Source organism: Acomys russatus, chromosome 17 (genome assembly GCF_903995435.1).
Source record: "Acomys russatus chromosome 17, mAcoRus1.1, whole genome shotgun sequence".
In the NCBI taxonomy this organism is placed as follows: Eukaryota; Metazoa; Chordata; class Mammalia; order Rodentia; family Muridae; genus Acomys; species Acomys russatus.
The window spans coordinates 34,015,580-34,031,594 of record NC_067153.1 but is presented as its reverse complement, the minus strand read 5'-3'; the positions used below and the strand labels follow the sequence as shown (position 1 = coordinate 34,031,594).

Sequence of the window (16,015 nt, the reverse complement as noted above, 5' to 3'; positions counted from 1 at the left end):
TATATTATAATATAAACATTAAATATGGGCATAAAACAATATATAAAAAATCTGTCATAATTATTTGTTTTTCTAGTTGCTGCTATATGTGATCCTTTCTAAAAATTTTTTTGGCATACTTTTGGTTTTGTTTTTTGTTTTGTTTAGACAGGGTTTCTCTGTGTTGCCTTGGCTGTCCTGGACTCACTTTGTAGATCAGGCTGGCCTGTAACTCATTTATTGCCAGCCCTTGCCTCCCCAGGTACTGGGATTACAGACATGCACCACTGTGCTTGGCTCGTATAATTTTTAATAAGCATTATATTTATAGCAGCAAAATTACTAAAGCTTATGATCACTTTTATAAATAAGTTGTCAAATATATTTGTGAATATGTATTCAAACTAAAACTATTCCCCAGAAAATTAGAAAATATATCTTGCTAAAAGATTATATTTAAGTCTGAATATCAAAATTATTTAATAGATTGATACTTACAAAGGTGTAAAAAGAACCACCAACTACTAGAAATTAAGGGAATTATCTTAGGGACATAAATCTGGGCCTAGGAGTCTGATTACATCTCTGTATTTCAAGAAGATTCTCAGCATTTCCAAACCATCATTTCTGCAGTGTTGTTTTATATATATATATATATATATATATATATATATATATATATATATATATATATATATATATATATATATCCAGCAAGCTATATTTCAAAAAAAAAATCTTTGGAGCTCATAAAAAGTAATGAAACATAAATATAAATTTTTAGAAGAAAGAACAGCAGATGAGCCATAAGGACATGAATTAACTGAGGAGGTGATGACATGTGAGAAAGAACAAGGCAAGAACACAGTGAGTCAACGGCACAGGCAAAGACAAGGCAAATTCTGCCAGTACCATTTCCAAGTTCTAATCAAACAGCAAATTCTGTGGATAAGCACAGTCTGGGGGGCGGGGAGGGTATGTTGGAATTATCTTTCCCAGTCTTTCTCACTAAATTCAGCAGTGACATTAGCAACAGTGTTTCTTTAAGAACAAAGATGAACAGATGCAGTCAATGCCTTCAGTAAGCAAAACAGAACACGATGCGCATTAGAACAGTCTCTGAAAAAAACACCAGGAATAGATAAGCCTTCTGTTTATATTACTACACCATTTTATATTGGATAACATTCCTTTTTATTATCATCTTGTTCCTACATTTTGTCAAACATTACTAGAAGTAAGTAGGCTTACTTTACCCATCAGTACATAAACCTTGACCGAGTTACATAGATTAAATTCTAAACTGATACATTTGGTTCGCAATGATAGTGTGCCTCTCTCTACTTTTAGCAGTGTTACTTTGGACAAGCAATGTAAGTTTCTTTTCACCATAATTTAAAGAATGATATTAATAACGGTAATTATTTCACAATGTATAGACAGAGTGACAATAAATTCTGAGGCTGGAGAAATGGCTCAGCAGTTAAGAGCACTGGCTTCTCTTGCAGAGGACCCTGTTCTGATTCCCAGCATCCACACAGCTTACAGCCACTTGCAACGCCTGTGCCCGGGGATCTGATGTCCTGTTCTGACCTCCAGAAGGACCAGGCACATACTTGGTGAGTAGATAAATATTAAGGAAAATAATACCTGTAAACTAATATTGTTTTCAATTTTCAAGTTAAAATGGGAAGAAAATAAGTTATTTATCCAAATATCATGCTCTTTTTATATCTAAGAGTCCATATGTTTAATTTTTAGTTGACAATTTTATACATACCTATCATGTGTTTTGATAAATATTGTCCCTCACACTCTCCCCCTCAATTCTTTTCCTATCACCTACCATTTTCTGACCAATTTCATGTGATCATTTTAATAATAACTTTTTTTGAGATCATTATTATATAATTCCTCCCTTACCTTTCTTTCTTCCTAACATTCCCCTGTACTCCACCTCTTGTTTTCTTTCAAATCCTTTCCTTATTTTCCTATAATTGTTGTTATCTGTAATATATATATATATATATATATATATATATATATATATATGTTGTAATCATATTCGTACTTGCATGTATATGCCTAAATATATAGCCACCACCTGCTGAGTCATTATAAAGTTGCTGATTTGTATATGTATTCATTCTTGGCTGACCATTTGGTATGTTAGATAACAGCATTGGGGCTTTTATCTGGGGAAGATTATTTTTCCTTATTATTCCTTAGTTTCCTGTAGTTCCTTGTCTAGACTTGGATCCTCGTAACCTGTACCCCTTCCATGTTAGCACGTCTGCTGTTGTCATCCTTGTTCAGGTATTGCTAAGGCCCTTATTTTGGTGATACTTCAGACTCAGTCTCACAGCATTAAATCCACCAAGTCCATTGGTGCTACCTGTATGTATGTACATGGGTATAGCACCATTATCAGGAATGTGGATAGCCTTCCAGAAACCTCATCTATGAGGAAAACTGACTATTGCTCTCACAACAATAGTCAATTGCCCAATATTTTACACAAAATAAGTTATTATTTTTTTCTCTTTCTTTTTCTTACAGCAGATAATGATCAATTCATACTCCACAACCGGTCAATCCATAGACAATAAAGAAAGTGCTCATCTCTAAAGGGGAATATCTATGTCGCTGCTCTCTCCACAGTGCTCAGGGATCATCGAGGAGAAGGGGAAAGCAGTTAGTACATGGCAGCGGCGGTGCACATCTACTGTGAAAGATATGTGGAAGCACTGCATATGTATGTCTTTTATAGGAGTAGGTATGGGCAGAATACACAGCCTTGTCTCATTGCTGACTTCAGTGCAATTGCTCAGAGTGTTTCTCCATTGAATTTGATGGTGGCTATATAGGCTTGCTGTAAATTGCTTTTATTATGTTTAGGTATGTCCCTTGTATCCTTAATCTTTTGAAGACTTTTATCATGAGAAGATGTTGGAATTTGTCAAAGGCTTTTTTTGTTTGTTTCTTTGTTTTTTGGTATCTGATGAGATGATCATGTGGTTTTTTTCTTCCATTTTATTTAAATGATGGATTACATTGATTGTTTAACTTTTTGGGTTTTTTTGTTTGTTTGTTTGTTTGTTTGTTTTGGTTTTTCAAGACAGGGTTCCTCTGTGTAGCCCTGGACTCACTTTGTAGATCAGGCTGGCCTCAAACTCACAGCACTCTGCTTGTCTCTGCCTCCTGAGCACTGGGATTAAAGGCATGAGCCACCACACCAGGCTTGACTGATTTTCTATCTTTCTTTTTTTGTTGTTGTTTGTTTTGTTTGTTTTAAATTATTATTAAATTATTATTACTATCATTATAGAGATCAAGATGAAACCCAAGGATTTATACATACTAGCCAAGTTCTATACTTCTTTGTTATATAGCATTTCTTGGCCTATTTTTTATTTTATTTTATTTTATTTTTATTAATTTATTCTTGTTACATCTCAATGGTCATCACATCCCTTGTATCCTCCCATTCTTCCCTCCCTTCCATTTTCCCCTTATTCCCCTCGCCTATGACTGTGACTGATTTTCTTATGTTGAACTATCCAAGAGATGAAACATACTCCCTTGATCATGGTCGATAATCTTTATGATTTGTTCTTGGATTCGGTTTACAAGTTTTTGTTGAGTATTTTTAGCCTCTATGTTATTAAGAGAAATTGGATTGTATATCTCTTTCTTTGTTGAATCTCAGTGTGGTTTTGGTATCAGGGTAATTGGGGCCAGATAAAATGAATTTGGAAATGTTCCTTCTGTTTCTATCTTGTGGAATAATTCAAGGAATAATAGTGTTAACTCTTCTTTGAAGGTCTGGCAGAATTCTGCAGAAAAATGATCTGTCCCTGTGGTATTTTTGGTTGAGAGTCTTTTAATGACTGCTTGTATTTCCTTATGGGTTACAGGTCTATTTACGTTGTTTACCTAATCTTTGTTTAATATTGGTAAGGGGTATCTACTGAGAAAATTATCCATTTCTTTTACATTTTTTCAATTTTGAGAATATAATTTTATTTTAATTGGATGGTTTATTTTTATTTATAATTTTTTCCTTTTACATTCAGATTGTAGCCCCCTCCTTTGTCACTTCCAAGTTCCACCCTCCCTCCCTCATACCCCCTACCTCTCTTCCCTAGTACTCAGAAAGCCCTATCAAAATTATATCCTTATTATTCTATGGATTTCCATGATGTCTGCTGTTATGCCTCTGCTTTTTGATTCTGATTTTCTAATTTTGAAAGTCTCCAAATTTTGTTGTTGTTAGTTTGACTAAGGATCCACCTTCCTGGTTTTCCCAAATCTTTGTTTCATTGATTGTTTTTATTGTTCTTGTTGTTTCTATTTTATTGATTATGGCTGCCTATTTAATTATCCTACCATCTTGAGTGTGTTTGTTTCTTTTAGTTCTAGAGCTTTCAGCTATGTTGTTAGCTAGTATAAAATTTATCTATTTTTTTATGTAGGCATTTAAAAAGTTTATAACCATTTCTCTTAGCTCCATTTTCATTGTGTCCCATAAATTTGGGTATGGTGTGAAATCATTTTCATTGAATTATAGCAAGTCCTTAAATTATTTCTTTATTTCTGTTTTTACTTGATAGTCTTTCAATAGAGAGTTGTTCAGTTTCTATGAATTTGTAGCCATTCTGTTGCTTCTGTTCTTGACAAAGACCAGCTTTAATCCGTGGTGGTCTTTTAGAATGTGGAGGTTATTTTAATTTTCCTTTATCTGTTGAGATTTGCTTTGTGACTCAGTATTTAGTCAATTTTGGTGAAATTCCATGAAATGTTGGGAAGAAAGTATATTCTTTTGTTTGGGGGTGAAATGGTCTGTATGTATCTGTTAGATCCCATAGAGATAAACTAATATTAAGATTTTTTCACACCCTGACAGTAGAGACGTGTGCAAGAATACCACTATAGGCACTCTGTAGAAACTATCAGATACTATTAAAAGGTTTAGTAACTTTTCTTATATTTACACCAATGCATCACTGATGTGAAAAAAATTACAAAAGTCTTTCTTCCATTTATACATATTGTTTTAGCAAGATTCCTGAACTTCCTTTGTTACCTCTTATGATCTATGTTATTAGTTGGATATGAACAGCTACTGGAAGAAACCACCAGCTCATCATTACCCAGTCAAAGTTGTTCATGCAGGCTCACATGCATGTTTTCTGTCTCAGCTTGACATGTATCATTAACAATAAACATTCATCTTCTAATGACATTTGCAATGTCAATGAGAGGGCACTGTCTAAAGCAGGGGGACACAGTGTAAGTTTAAGATGATCCACTTGAATGATCTTAGGCATGTAGGTGAGGAACAATCAGAAGCATTGAGTAAGTAAAAGTAGTTGAAATGAGAAAATGAACCAAAACTATACGCCAACTGATAATCAGTCTAGTAAACTTTTCACCTTATAAACGAATACTATTAAACCATTAAAGCAGTTCCTATTTCCTCTCAGGCTGGAAAGAGTTCAAATGTGTGCCAAGGTGTTGTTACCTCCATATAGCTGTTTTATATCTATTTTCCCTAAAATTGCCAGAAGTGCACGATAAGCTGGTAATATTTTTCACTCTTACGCTGCTTAGTGTTAATAGTTTGTGCACACTTTTCCCAAACAGCTCTTGGGCAGAAAACGTACCACAACAATGAAGGGTATTACTTCTGAAAATATCATTTTCCTCATCACATTATTTTTTACATCTAAACGTGGGAGAACAATGAACATTAAATGTTTACTTAAAACACAATTTAAATAAACCACAGGCCATGCTTTCTAGATACCACGCTGGCTGCTTGCAGAAGATTCTTCCTAATGTTTCCCCAGATCAAATGCCCCAGTCTCCCCCCTAGCATTGCAGAAGAGTACCATTCACAGTCTTCCTTTATCCCTGAATATATCGCTAAAGGATCCCACAAAAGGTCTCCTTCTAACTCCTTTCCACACTTGTTCTTTGTTTCATATCCCAACTACACCAAGCAACACTTGCTAACACAAGAATTCAGTGGGGGGCATTTTGGAGTAGCATGGAAATGACTACAGTGGAAACTTCTTGGATCTATGAAAAGGATCTTAATGAGGGCACTTAGTAATGTGGATATGGCATTTAAACTGGCAGGTGAGGCTTCCAGTGGCAGGAATAGGTTCAATTCAATTGAGTTGTTGGCCAAAGGGATCCCATGGGAATCTACAAATGACCCAGGCCTTTTTAAGACAAGGGCTGTTGTTTGTAAACTGACTGTGGGGTCCTATTGCTGTAGACAACACTCAGAACTCAGTAGACATGGAGAAGTTGATCTCATTCTACATATTAGCTTCTTCGGTGTGGGAAGGTTCTCTGCAGCATACCCAAAGTGAAACATGGACACCAACTCAACCTTAAAGCCTTTGACCTAGAATCTGTCCTCCCTGCAATTTATGCTAGAGCAATGGTTGCATAGAACTTGTCGAAGTAGCCAATGTATTTCTGATTTGACCTAAAGCCCATTTCATGAAAAGGACCCATACCTGATAATGGTTTGAGAACCAAGACTAGATACTAGATAGCCAGAGACATAGGGTGACACCAAACACTAGTGGTCAACATATATATATATATAATTTATTACTGGATGTAAAATTGTATATTTTCTGATATGGCTTTTTAAAAGTTATAAATCATTTTAAAATTGTGAGATTTTCTAAAATAGAAAGCAAGTCTATTTAAAATAAAACATATCCATTTTAAATAAAATTATAAAACACTATTAAACAAAAATGAACAAATTTTAATGTTCAATTGACTAACTTCAGAAACATAACATTTCAGGATAGGAAAGATGCTTCAACTGTTAAGAGTACTGGTTAGTCTTACAGAGGACCTGGCTCCACTTTATGGCATCCATTTGATGACTCTAGCTCAAGGGTATAAGGCACCCTCATCTGGCCTCCACCCAAAGGGGGAATGCATACAGTGTATGGACATGCAAGCAGGTAAAACATCCACATAAAAATTTGTGTATTTGTGTATATATATATATATATATATATATATATATATATATATATATATATATATGCTAAAATAAATTTAAATTATGTATATCTGTGCATGTATGTATAATTTCTTCTGTAGAATAAGGAATGTGAGATTTAACATTGTGAAAAAAAATCTATTATTCAGTGATTTAAAAACATTCTTGAAATCAATCTTTTTTTCCTCATATAAATAATGAATTCAAGGTGTTTTTTAATATATCACTGTATATTGAATTGCACACATACCCATGAAAGACACCTTTTACTATATAATTTCACTTTGCCCCAAGTCATGACCACAATAAATGAAACCTTAAAAATATTAACTTAAAACCACAAACACCATAAGAACTTTAAAGCATCACATTTAATCTGTATCCACCTGTAGGGAAGTAGTAATTACTATTATTAGGAAATCAGACCTATGTGGAAAACTTGATTATTAAATTGTGCATTTTCACATGTACATTACTTACTTGCTCAGTAAAAATTTGTTACATTAAATTATATGATTATGATAAGCATTTCCCATTTAACAAATAGGTCTTCCCATAATGTAGTGTACCTGTAATATCCCACTGAGAACACACTGACCTTGTCCTGAAGTTTGTAGGGTGAGGATGCCCATCGTATAAAGATAAGTAGTCATATTCCTCTTCTAGTGCAAAGGATTGAAAGACAATTTGTATTCTGTTCCGTTCTTCTGCTATTATTACCCATGTACAGTTTGCACCATTTGGATATCCATATGGAAAACCAGGGCTTTCTATGGTGCCATTAAGTCCTTTTAAAGTTCCACCACATGTATAAATAAATCCTGCAACAAAAGATAAATGGACATTGTTATAGGAAACAGGATGAAGCCAGTAGACATGGTTCTTAGTTTTCTGGTTTTCTTAAAGACCAACACTGATAACAAATTTTAAATTATATTTTAAAGGTAAGATAAATTTTCTGAATACATATGTAACATATAGGTAACATATGATAAGTAACACGAACAATTTAATTACAATTCATCATATTTAATTTAATAACTAATGAAGTAGTTGATAAAAACATCCACTATGTTTGACTCATTATCCATTGTGATCTAACAAATAAATTTTCCAACCATGTCAGTTTCCTTCACATGCTTTTCAATGTAATTATGGGAAGAAATAAGCAGTTTTGAAATTAAATATAAAATGTGTTATGGGTTTGAAAAGCTTAAGTCTATCTTTTAATGGCATAGCATGCTTTGAAACATACTCAGCACTCAGATATACCTATATTGTGTCTTAAAGTTATATGATCAATCAATTAGAAGAGAAGCATTTGTGAATAAAGTCTATGAAATTGCATAATTTTCATAACAGATATGAGTTCATTTTAGGATAATCTTGAGTTAACTACATCAAAAAAGATGTTAAAATGGGGGGGGGGAGGAATGGGAGGATACAAGGGATGGGATAAACATTGAGATGTAACAAGAATAAATTAATAAAAAAAAAAAGAAAAAAAAAAGATGTTAAACTTGAAGAGACATATATATTTCTACACATTTCATACTATATATATTAAACCTGGGCATTTGGTATAAGTTATCTTAATTTTTATTACTTCTGTGAGAGGCCTAAGTCTATGACAACATGCGCATCAAAGACAATTTGACAATTTTTTGACAAATCGGTGTTTGGATATACAAATGTTATGGAGAGCAATGTACAGATGTTCAGAAGGCACACATGGAGACTGGGGCATACAGGGGCCAGTGCTCAGATGTTAACATCCCATCCTGTATCTCAACTCACTGAAACAACTTTCACTTGCATACTGACTCAGTTTGCCACGCACTACATTAGCTGACTGTACTGGGTCTGCCCCTAACGGTGTGTCTCATAGTTGGTTGGATGTATAAAAAAACTCTCTTGATGCTTACTTAGCTTGGAAGTCTACCTCTACAAGGTCTGTATGTGGCCAACTTCTAATCATGGTAAATGGATGAAATTCTTGTTTCATTTTTTGCCCTTATTAAAGCTTACCAACAATTCAGATTAGGTAGAAGCTTAAAAAGCCAATATTGCCTGCATTCATATATTTTTGCTAATTCATCAAAACTCAAATAGGGCATTTTATGATTTTCAGAAGCATACAAATAAATAAATAAATAAATAAATAAATAAATAAATAAATGTCCGTTTCAAATTGCTTCCTGCTGAGCAATTACTTTGAAGCCATAGGTTAATTAGCTATTGCCCATTTCTATTAGTTTTCTGCCTGAGCAGCTTCCAATTTGAACTTCATAACAAAATGCAAGCATGAATCCCTTTAGCTACAATCTGATCTATGGACTGTTTTATATGGTCTCAAGCCACATATCCCTGATGATTTTAGACAAAGGACATATGTCTAAAAATAACTTGCTCACTTTTTTGTCTGCTCATTTGTGAAGGGTTTGCTGATTCATACATTGCAAATGTTATTTTCTTTAGGCAAATGGGAAATTGTACCTATGTTTAATGCCCTCATTTTTCTAAACTCTTCTTTTGCTTTTCAGTTGAATAAAGCATGATATTAAATGTAAGAATAAAGCATTTTTCTAAAGTTTAAATTTTTAATTAAAAGTAATTTGAAATCAGAAATAGAATTAAAAACAAAAATGACCACCCCTCAGTGACCTCACAGTTTACCCTATTAGTAAATGTTTTCTTTTCTATATACATTTTTACGATTTTGAAAACACACACACGTCTCTTGTCTGTTTGGTTTAGGTTTTTGAGACAGGGTCTTACTATGTAGCTAAGCATGTCCTATAATTCACCATATATATTATGTTGGCCTCAAGTTCAAAATGCTCCTCCCCCTGTCATTGTGATTATGCGTGTACAAGTACGTCTGTAATGAGTATTGTCTGTAAACTATACTGTGTATATCACGTTCAAGGACTCTCTGGATTTCTAATTTATAGAAATTACCTAGTGTTATTACATATAATCTTCTCTGAAAACTCATGCTAGTGATATTGTCTGGTTTTAATTTCAGAACGTATCCTCAGAGGAAATAAGAGGAGTTCAGAAAGTTAATTTTGCCAAGTTTACAACACATTCCAAATTTATAGACCTGACATTTCAAGCCTTTTACCTTCAAACCTTGTGATATTTCAGTCAGTTTACCTTAATATATTTCATAAAAATAATGTAAGAGCAACTGATTAAAATATGCCATTTGTCACAGACATGCCAGAAACCTTAAAAAAATCATTTGCTTAGGAAATATTTATGTTTTAAAGCTTTAGAAAGAATATAATGAATCATATCGAGTATAATTACATATCTCCAAATAGTCTAAGATTTCCCATGGCTCCAAAAGGTCATGTAAAATACTAACATATATATTAACTTATAAAAAGCAGGACTAGTGAGTAGTGATATGGGTTGGTGTATAAGGGCCCTTGAAAACAAGTCTAATGGTGTGAGTCTGAATCCACAGTGTATATGGTGGAAACAGAGAACCCTCTCCTGCAAAAGTTTTCTCTAACCCTAGACCTCAAAACATATCCAGACACATGTGTGATATAGACCATATGCCCACATATGCATATACACACAATCCATTAAGAATTATTATATATTTTATTAAATCATATTTACATTCACAATGATTTTTTAACTATAGCTAAAGAGAATATTTTTATGATCTTATTTAATTTTTAAATTAGACTTGTTACTGTGAGAGTTGTATTGATATAGTTTATTGTTTAATGCAAATACACTATAAACTCAGAAGAAAAATATAGTGATAGACTTTAATTTTCAATGATATGTAGCATTCATATTACTTAATAGTAATTTGAAATACCAGAGAAAGAATCTTGTTTTCTTATATATAAAATTAAAACATCAAATTTTTTATAACTCTGACATATACATGCATATATATACACACAATGTATGAAAACTATGAGTAATATTTATTAAATACCACCTAACCAAATAACCCACTCAAGAAATGAGGCTCAGAACTAAACAGAAAATTCTCAACAGAGGAATATTGAATGGCCGAGAAACACTCAAAGAAATGCTCAATGTCCTTAGTCATCAGAGAAATGCAAGTCAAAACGACCCTGAGATTCCATCTTACACCCATCCAAATGGCCAATATCAAAAACTCAAGTGACAGAACATGCTGGCAAGGATGTACAGAAAGGAGAACACTCCTTCATTGATGGTGGGAGTGGAAACTTATACAACCACTTTGGAAATCAATCTGGCGCTTTCTCAGAATACTGGGAATAGGGCTACCTCAAGACCCAGCCATACCACTCCTTGGAATATAACCAGAATATGCTCTACCACACAACAAGGACATATGCTCAATCATGTTCATAGCAGCCTTATTCATAATTGCCAGAACCTGGAAACAACCTAAGCGTCCCTCAGTAGAAGAATGGATAAAGAAACTGTGGTACATTTACACTATGCAATACTACTCAGCTATTAAAAAGAAGAAAATCCTGAATTCTGTGAGCAAATGGATGGAACTAGAAATGATTATGTTGAGTGTGTTAACCCAGACTCAGAACGAATCACATGGTATATACTCACTTATAATTGGACACTAGCCCAACAGGGGTGTCCCCTGAAAGTCTTCAATTACCGGGAGATTGAGATAGATGCAGAGACCTCCTATTGGGACTCTACTTGAGAGAAGTATAGGTGAATGGGGAAATAGAAGGACACATAGGGTCCTAGAAACTGACAAGAAAAACATCATGATGGGCGGATCTGGACCCCGGGGGCATCTGCTCAAACTACTGCACCACCCAAAGACAATACATGCAATAAATATGAACCCTCACTCAGATCTAGCCAAGGGACAGGACATTCTCCATAGTTGTATGGAGAGCAGGGACTAACTCTGACATGAACTCTCATGCCTCATATTTGACAATTTCCCCTTGTTGGGGAGGCCTGGTAACACTCAGAAAAAGAATAGGAAGGTTACCAAGATGAAACATGATAGGCTGTGACCATATGGTGGAGGAAGAGGTCCCCTTCTGTCACAGACCTAGGGAGTATAAATAGGGTAAAAGAAGGAGGAAGGGAGGAATGGGAGGAGACAAACAAGGGGATAACAACTGAGATGTTTGTACTTCTTAAAAATGATTTCCTCCTAAAAAAAAAAAAAAAAAAAAACAAACCAACCGAGATGTAATCTGAATAAATTAATAAAAAAAGAAAACTATGAGTAATATATAAAAATCAACTCTTCACACTAATAGCAAGGCCTGTGACAGTGCATCACAATCTACTTCCATTCTTGGCTTTGTACTTACTTGACTTACAAGCTTAGCATCCCTGCAGCCATGGGACTTTGTAAAACATGATGACTCTTAGTAGGGTAAAGCAGGTAGATCTACAACAAACCTCTTTCCTACACAGAATATCCCCACTTTTGTACCTTTTATGTTGACCTTTTGTTAACATGTTTAGCAAGATATTAAAGGCATGATATAATAAATATAGTAAGGCATGGTAGGCATCGCTGTACTATCCATTCCTCTCTCAGTGGTGGAGATGACTGTATATTTTAATCTCTATTTTTCAACCACTTGTTAAAATAAAATATTTGCTGATATAGCTGTCTAAGGTACTACATATGGTAGACCAGACAAGAATCTGGTTGAAGCTTTAAAGGAAGGGCAGGGGACGAGGGAGGCAATTGTTCATTGTTGGCTGTATGACACTCTTAACACCTTTGAGGATTTGAATGTCTGCTGGCCCATATTGACCCTGAGGAAACACATGAGCTGTCCTTAATTTTCTTCCTCAGGATTACTTGACATCCAGCTCAAAGAACTAGAAACTAAGGTGGACTTCTCAATTTTTATGATGTTGAAAATATACACAGGTATCAATTCAGAACTTCTTTAGACATACTGTTTCATGTCATTTCAATAAGATATCTTATGCATAAATTGTGCACCTTTGAAGCTAATATGAATAGCTTCATATATATTCTTTTGATAAGACAAACTTTTTTCCAGACAGAAAGCAAAGAGCATAACAACAGCATCAACAAAAAAGAAATAGAGGTACATGGTCTACATTCCAGGAAACGGAGATTATCATCCCCGTCCCCAAGAAATATATTCCAGAACTTATAACAATAAAAATTTTCCATAAAAATAATTAATTCTGTTATAACTTGTGGTATGAGTCTCACTCCTAACTAAGCAGCGCTTGGCAATTTATAGCTGGCTGAGAGATGAAAATCAGTTTTTCATCATCCAAGAATGCAAAATATTTTTTGAGGACACAAAGTACAGTAGGTAGGCAAGGTGGGATGATTCTAGGTGGAGTGAAGAGAAGGTAATGAAGGTGATGAAAATTCACTGACTGAAGTTCGCAGAGTTTTTAAAAATTAGCAAAATAATTTAATGATTTTTAATGTTTTGGGTGTATGCACCTATAATACCAACTTTAAGGAAGAGGAGGAAGATTTGCTAGCTGACAGACAGTGAGCACTTGTCTCAAAAGAAAACAACAAAAGCTGAGCAACCACCATCAACGAAAACAGCAAAACACGTCAAATACATACATACATACATACATACATATATATATATATATATATATATATATATATATGTATCAATGAAGTAACCAAAGGAAAGTGAAAAATGAAACTTCAATCCAAAGAAACTTTCAACAACAACAACAACATCAACAAAGCAATAGAAATAGAAATTGCACCATAAATGCTAGTCCTAGCTTGTTTAACCATTTCCCCCAGCTTTACTTGGGCCCCTACAAAGGTATTATTTGTCTCAAATAAGCCAGCAGAAGCCTTAAGAGAACCACAATGCCTTTTTTCCCTTAGGTGGGTAGGTTCTTGAGCTACAGAGGTTTATTTATTTTTTTTAATTTATCCATACTTAAACTTTATTTTTTATTAATTTATTCAGATTACATCTCAATTGTTATCCCCTCACTTGTATCCTCCTGTCCCTCCCTCTCTCTCACTTTCACCCTATTTCCCTCCCCTAGGTCTGTGACAGAAGGGGACATCCATCCCCACCATATGCTCATGACCTATCAGGTCACATCTTGGTAGCCACTTATCCTTTCTCTGAGCGCCACCAGGCCTCCACACCGAGTGGAAGTGGTCAAACACGGGGCACCAGAGTTCATGTCAGAGTCAGTCTCTGCTTTCCACAAAATTATGGAGAATGGCCTGTTCAATGGCTATATCCGAGTTGGGGTTCAATATTTACTGTATGTATTGTCCTTGCTTGGTGCAGTAGTTTAAGTAGACGCCCCTGGGTCCGGATTCACCCATTTTGATGTTCTTCTTGTAGGTTTCTAGGACCCTCTGGCTCAGCTATTAAAAACAAGGAAATCCTGAAATTTGCAGACAAATGGATGGAACTAGAAATGATCATGCTGAGTGAGTTAACCCAGACCGAGAAAGACTCACATGGTATATGCTCACATAATTGTAGGGTTACTTTCATTGGTAGTTGGTTATAAGTTATTAATGGTCTTATACAGAGAGAAAACACAGTTAGACTCAGGGATGTCTCTCTTTTCCATTATCATTCTTTCTTAGGTTTGGAGACAGGGGTTGAAAAGAAAGAAGGGGGAGTATAGAAATATATAGGGAAGATGGAACAAAAAATAGATTATTGAACCTCTTCCTAAATTAATGCCTTAATTGTTACACACAAGGTTATTTTTAACTCATGGATATGGAAATTTGTATATTGTAAATTACTTATATTTGCAAAATAAGCTTAATTTTGATACGTTGGTATAAAATTAAAATTATTCTTCATATGTAGTATATATAGTTCTACTCTAATATGAAGTATTTTACCAATAAATCTCTACCATAAAACCTGGTTTTGAAAGTGCTATTGTAGCCTGCTTAGGATAAGGAAGTTATACAAGTTAATTGTCAGTTGATCAAATCATGGTAATATCAATCACTAGCCTATTTTTATCACAATAATATACATCTTAATTACGACAGATAGATACAATTCTGTAGAAGGATAAGGTAAATAGTTAGATAAAGTCTTCAAAAATCTCAGACACATATAGATTATGGCATTAAAATGTTTTTATTATATTAAAGATTCATTGACAATGAGATGGGTTAACTCCTGGCAACACCCAGCATACCTCAAAGAGGATAATAAACATCACAGAACCTCCTTATGGAGATGGCTTCAAATGTGGCAAACAATTAACTACTACAGACAGAATTCTGCTAAAAAAAAAAAAAAAAAAAAAAAAAAAAGGGCAAGCTTGTATGTAGGCATAGTCCACAGTCAAATTCTGTCAAGACGGGGTAAGCAAGTCTTCAATAGTTCCTGCCTCACAAGTATGTTTGTCAAGTCTATTGGACCGAAAGGCTGAAAATGATGCTCCAATGTTATACAGAGTTTTGGATGACTACTCAGGTAGTAAACTGTCTCTTTCATCTTCTCATTTGAGAAGCTGCTAATATGCACCCCCTGTATACTCAGGTAACTAATTTTATTCCTTTTCAAGTCTCTGAGGGTGTTGAAGACCAGATAGTTTAGTTTTACAATTAAGCTCCGTTGTTTGGGGTTAAGATATTTCTAGGTCTAGATAGCTGCTTTAAGTTGATAATGAGGAGATATGATAGATACTGATTTACATTAAGAATTTTAGATGCATCAAGATAAGAAAGATGTTCTCTTCAAACCAAAACACTAAGAATGTAATAATTATAAAATTCCTGATTTTACATAGTTCTTATTGCTTTAGTTTATTGTACATATATGTAATAATATAAATGTATATGTAAAAATAAAAAATATATTTAATTAAAAAATCAATGAAATGAAGAATTGGTTTCTTAAAAACAGAAAGAAAATGATAAAATAATAGCTGGAATAGCAAAAAAGTAGTCAAAGTCAAAAAAATAAATGTTGGACTAGAACAAAATAAAACCAATACTACAGGGATATATAGAGCAAC

The 16,015-nt window shown here is 34.1% G+C and overlaps 1 protein-coding gene across 2 annotated transcripts in view; it reads right to left on the bottom strand.

Moving 5' to 3' along the window:
* The window catches only part of Csmd3 (CUB and Sushi multiple domains 3), a 1,090,370-nt gene that overhangs the window by 964,069 nt on the left and 110,286 nt on the right, over positions 1-16,015 (bottom strand). For both annotated transcript variants that reach the window (XM_051159708.1, XM_051159709.1), the window contains exon 2: positions 7,617-7,839. In XM_051159708.1, coding sequence (XP_051015665.1) covers positions 7,617-7,839 — 223 coding nt within the window. The remainder of the gene's footprint in view (positions 1-7,616; positions 7,840-16,015) is intronic.